The sequence below is a fragment of the Centruroides vittatus genome, unplaced genomic scaffold (genome assembly GCF_030686945.1).
Source record: "Centruroides vittatus isolate TY-2023 unplaced genomic scaffold, ASM3068694v2 contig_17, whole genome shotgun sequence".
Lineage (NCBI taxonomy): Eukaryota > Metazoa > Arthropoda > Arachnida > Scorpiones > Buthidae > Centruroides > Centruroides vittatus.
In genome coordinates, this window is record NW_027121033.1 from 931809 (window position 1) to 937808 (window position 6000).

The following is a 6000-nucleotide window of genomic DNA, read 5'->3' on the forward strand; positions in this document are numbered from 1 at the left end:
ACCCTGTAATAAAAGTTATTGAAGTGTTCTTACGATGTCTCCAATTATTATGATGTTTTATCGCAGCAACCTTATTGCCATACCTATCAAGTCTGCCAGATTGCATTAGATAGTGATACACGATGAAGATTGGTCATTCAATCCGCATTCGAATCTTCACCCCAAAGTATGAATCCAGTTACTAGAGTAGCATAATAAAGAAATTTATTACTACAATAATATACTCTTAACTAAGAAATATGCAGTTATATTGTCAACAATAATTCTGTTTCCTTGTCATAGTAATAATCAGGATGTCCCATAAATCACACACAAGCCATATGTAATGTAATCGGGTTTTTTGTTCAGAACATGGTAACAGATTGATCGGTGTGGGCCTGTCAATGGCTCGCACTGTTAGATTTTACCTGTGAGGCCATTTGAAGACTTTTATGAACAGGTTCTGACTAATTTGAGATCGTTCCAGATTCAGAGTTCTGACATTCCTGTGACGGGTTCGGGCGAACCCGTTCGAAAAACTGAAAATTTTACCAACGGGTTCGGCCGAACCTGTGCAAACCCGCTGAATATCACCACTGCTTATATTAATAATATATAAATTGGAAATAATTAAATTTAGATACATCCGAAACAGCATAAAAATCTTGCAAGGGATATGGATTACTTGAATTTCATGTTCGAAGCTGATAGTTTGGTCGAGGGTTCGCGCCTGCCAACGGACTGGAGTTTTCCGGGTTTTCTTTACGTTAATAACACCTAAATAGGGACAAGGGACCAGTTTCCCAAAAAAGACTTCCCGGGAAGTATTCCCCTCGGCAGATCGCCCATGTGTCGCATTGCCATCACCAAATAAATCAATCGAACGTATCATGTGAACAGGTATTTTGTCAAAGACGCGAGTTATGGAACACCCTGTAATAAAAGCTTTTGAAATTTTCTTATGACGTCTACAATTACGTAATTGGATTACAGACCTCATAAGAAATAATCACAGACATCTGACTTATTTTTATACACGAAAATATTTATACAAACTTATTAGATTTCCATTTTTTACAGTCAGCATCGGTGTACCACCATTTATAAATATCGTTTCTTTCGGTTCTTTCCCCCGCCAACAAATGCAACTTTTTGCACAAATTGCACATCCAAGGATGCAAATAACTCTTGAACTTCCCTTTCCACTCGAAGTAAGAGTTGTATAAAGTGCGGTTGCTGCCAACGGTCTTCAGAAATTGGGCCAAATCAGCGGGATTCGGAAAATCCATGGCACTTATAACCGAATTAGGAGGAGTTATGGCTTCGTAATCTGCTGACCCCATTACTACGGGAAGTATGTCATAATTTAATACGTTAAACAACTTTTCTGTGACGTATTCCTTGCAATTAGCGTTCTCGAATGACAAATAAAATTTGTATCGCTTAAGGATGTCTTCGTAACACTTGGCCGATTGGGTGGGTCCACATTTCAGTGTGCCACACTTGCCATAAATGTCCACTCGGATATATTTCGATAACTGTTTAACGTAATCGTTCCTGTTATTTGCCGTGGAGCAGTGGCTTACGAACCACAAGACTTCACCACTCTTATTCCGAAGATAGTTCTCATCTTTCACTTCCCATTCTTCTGGTGGCAACTGACACACCTCTCCATATTTTACCTGTACATCCGAATCACTCCTGTAACTCATGGTCCAGTTAAACATGTTATTTCTAGTGTACCAAGGTACTTTAAATCTCACCGGAGATTCCGGATCATAAAATATCCATTTCTGATTTATAAGTCGAGATTTCGGTAGGTCTAATGGGTTAAAATACTTCTGATGGAACATAATGGCGTCAGCACTTTTCTGGAGAGACCTGTTTGACGTAACGATGCAGTCACTATAAGGGCAATGATACTTTTTGAAAGTGATCTTCCCATCAAAGAAAAAATAGTAACGTGGTCTAGTATTGTATGAAGGAATTGTCGTCCATAAAAGAATGGTTTTTGGATTAAGGTCATACTGGACTTCTGTATACATTCTGACATATCTTGGTTCTTCTACATGAAATCTCGATTTTCGGCCTGGCACACATTTTCAGCTTTGACTTTTCCAGTGTGGTAATTTCGAAAATTAAACTTTTCTTCTTGAAGTAGCGGTTTAACATGAACACCAGCAACAATAATAGTAACAAGTAAAATAAAAATACTTTTGAATTGCAACGAACATGTTTTCTTAACATCATGTTGGAATCTGAAAAAATTATATTTTTTAAATAATTATTTATAACTTCAGTCCTATATATAATTACGGGGCTATGAAAATGCTGAGTCACAAGGATTCGAATTCGGGTGGACTCATAAGGCATGGCTGACCCATGTAAATTGAGTTTTGTCCTTCATCATCCAGACACTCCACTGTGTATCTGGATAAACTCACAACTTAGGAGGATAAGGTATCAGTCTACCGTTCTGGGGCACCCGAGATCGAATCCGAGCAGTTAAAACATTCCAGAAATTGTAGTGTTTATGAAACCGTGCCGGTGCTTATTCTGCAACTTGAACACAAACTATATGGTGTATTTTCTCGGACACATGGCAAATTTCATCACTAAGTTTTCCTCAGTTGATACGTGTATTAAGTTTTGTACACGTTTCGGGCTGTTGACGCCCCTCTTCAGCCAACTCGCAATTAAAAATACAGATGAACTTATAGAAGAACTAAACCAAATCAGTATTAAAGAAGACTCTAGGATAGCTAGCCTCGATGTGGTAGATATGTATCCGTCAATAACATGGGACTTAATAGAAGATAAACTAAAAAATCTGGAAGTTAATAATGAAATTATAAATTTAATAGAATTTACATATAGAAGCAACTACTTTGAATTTGATGGAGATTACTATACACAGACGGATGGAATAAGCATGGGATCAGTAATAGGACCAAAATTAGCGGAACTAATCATGATAGATATAGATAACAGAATTAGCAGCATAAGAGGTGTAAAATTCTATAAAAGATACGTTGATGATATTCTATTAATATATAATAAAGCAGAAATCGCAATAGAAGGAATTAAAAAACAAATCAATAACATACACGAAGCAATAAAATTCAAAGTAGAAGTAGAAGAAGAAACCAGTCAAGAAATTAACTATTTGGATATCACAATAAAAAGATTAAAACAGAGTTTAGAATTTCGAGCATTCAAGAAGCCAAGTTCGGGAAACATAACAATAAGATATCAATCTAATATACCACTGCATATCAAATATAATATATTTAAAATGGAATACTCTAAGATTAAACATAGAACAAGTCAAAAGTTATATATACATAAGGACATAGCTGAATTAAAAAAGAAATTTCTTTTAGCGGGCTACCCGCAACGACTATTAAATAAATGGGAAATTAAATTAAATACTCCAAAAATACCACATAACAATGAACAAGCAAATAATACGAAGTACACTGCTTTCCCATATATCAAAGGCCTATACGAAGAAATTAACAAAAAAATCAAAAAACTAGACTTTAAACTTGCACCGTCATACCAAAAACTGTCTAACAGATTAAAACACCTCAACCCATTGAAAAACCAACAAGCAATAACTGAAGCTAAAAACGTAGTATATAAGATCCCTTGTACTTGTAATAATAATAAGCACTATATAGGAGAAACAAAAAGAAAATTGGGAGTCAGATTAAAAGAACATATAGCCGACTTAAAATATCATAGAATAAATTCCGTTTTTCATGACCATTGTACTCTAAACGGTTGCAAAATAGATAAAGATAATGTGGAAATCCTTCATAAAGAAAAAGAAACATATAAAAGAAAGTTTAAAGAAAGCATTGAAATTATAAAAAGTAAGGAATGTATAAATAAAAACTTTAGTATAAAAATAAACGAAAATTGGCTCAGCATATTATAAATTGGAACTAAGTAAATTATTTCTATATAAACTAAAAAGTAAATTATTTTTATGTAAAATAATAAAATAAAAATTAATGCCTATAAACAGAAGATTGCCACGAGGTGGCCCATCTACCACATCACTATGTAAATGAATAGAGTCATACGCAACAAAACCAATAAGAATTCGTTTGTACAACAGAATCTCTGGCCTCGATGAAAAAAGATCGACTAGATGATAAAAAATTAATTAATGTACAGAGAGGTTTTAAAACAATTTTATGTTTGCAAAAATCTGTGATTTAAAGTTGGCTGAAGAGGGGCGTCAACAGCCCGAAACGTGTACAAAACTTAATACACGTATCAACTGAGGAAAACTTAGTGATGAAATTTGCCATGTGTCCGAGAAAATACACCATATAGTTTGTGTTCAAGTTGCAAAATTCCAGAAATTCTTTATGAATGATAGGTCCCGACTGTGCGGAACCCGTCCTTCGCCTCCATTGTGGGCCTAGACGAATTGTACGATTAGTATGCCAATCTTAGAGCCCACAGAACAGGGCATGAAAAATCTTCCACGGGAGCGGGTGATCCGGATTCAAAATCGAGTAAATTCACATAAATTCATAAAAATGTGTTAAATTAATCTGTATTTGTGCGAGAATAACATGATGTAAAGCATAAAAACGTACCCCAAAATTCTGTCTTTAGTTATAATTAGACACTACAGAAAAATATTAATTAATTAATAAAATGTATAAATCTTATCTTACCTAATTTAAAGTGTCGTGCGACACTTTTGAAAACATTTAAATATTTAACGGCAAACCATATAACGTCACACATGTCACACATCCTTCTTTGAGAACCCCTAGTGTTTGAATAGTATTGTATAAGCGCATTCGAGCTGAAAGTATTATACCAGTAGTTTATGACATTACAGGATGCGATAAACCGGGGTGCCTGACGTGTACAGGCTAACAAAAATAACGAGGTTGAGGCCGAAGTTTTAAACGCGAAAACGTGTACGTCGGATGTTCAGCGCCGCTTTCCTGTAAGCCTAGAAGTTTGACAATGGCGTTTGGAATGTCGAGCATGATTCCACTGACTTTCCAAACACCATTGTCAAACTTCTAGGATTACAGGAAAGCGGCGCTGAACGTCCGACGTACACGTTTTCGCGTTTAAAACTTTGGCCTCGACCTCGCTAATGTGTGTTTGGGTGATATTCGAACCGCACCTACATAGTACGTTGAAGTTAGTACATAATTCTCTATTCCACGAGCTGCACCCTCTTTAATTAATAATAGCGAATTGGTCCCGGTTATATAGCTCGCATTATATTAGGGAAGCAATGTAATGCGGTTTACATTGCTTATACCCGGTCATAGCGAGATTTTTTATTCTCCATTTTCTTGTGTAAGTTTTCCCGACAACGGTGGAGTTGATTTCACCACCGAATTCTGTTAATTATGAAACACGTCATATTATATTTCCACAGGTGTTTCATTCAGTATTACAGGGAGTTTTCACAACACATCCATTCTAAGAATTCTATCCGGATTCGAACCCGACCCCATCAGAGCGGGATTATGATTAAAAATAAATATAAAAATCGATGTTAAAGCAATTCGAGTAAATACGAAGCATGATTTTAATGAAAACGCTACGAAACATAATATTAAAAATATTTGTTACGTCACTAAGTATTTCACTTTTGACCAATCGTCTCTCTTATAACGTACTCGAGTGACCTTGGTGATGTAAAGCTACCGTTCTCCCTCTGGTGAGTAGAGATCATAATTTATTTAAGAAGTATTTTTAGAATTAACAAGATTTTGAATGAGTAATATAAAAATGTTCTGATAATCTGCAAGCGGTGGAATCTTTTCATAATTAATTCAACGTAATACTTTTTAAACGCCTTTGACGTCATCAAAAATAACCAATTTGTCAGAATGTACGAAAATAACGTTAAACGTCATATTTTCTCTATCACGTGATATATCGTAAGAGCAGCGAAAATGCCGTTTACGTTAGCATTCGTCAGTGCGTAGGCGCTTTCTTATTGGTCGAGTCGAAGTTTACGTTGTACAT

At 35.5% G+C, this 6000-nt stretch overlaps 1 protein-coding gene across 1 annotated transcript; it reads right to left on the reverse strand.

The window, feature by feature from the left end:
• Positions 1-1003: 1003 nt before the first annotated feature.
• Positions 1004-4732, reverse strand: LOC136969109 (glycoprotein 3-alpha-L-fucosyltransferase A-like). The gene is made up of 2 exons (XM_067263210.1): positions 4677-4732; positions 1004-2237 (listed from the first exon to the last, which is right to left on the reverse strand). The coding sequence occupies exon 2, from the start codon at positions 2022-2024 to the stop codon at positions 1026-1028; it is 999 nt and encodes a 332-aa protein (XP_067119311.1). The 5' UTR covers positions 2025-2237; positions 4677-4732; the 3' UTR covers positions 1004-1025.
• Positions 4733-6000: the final 1268 nt, after the last annotated feature.

Excerpts from the sequence above, each read along its gene's own strand:
- LOC136969109 (XM_067263210.1), bottom strand. The coding sequence starts at position 2,024 with ATGTATACAGAAGTCCAGTATGACCTTAATCCAAAAACCATTCTTTTA.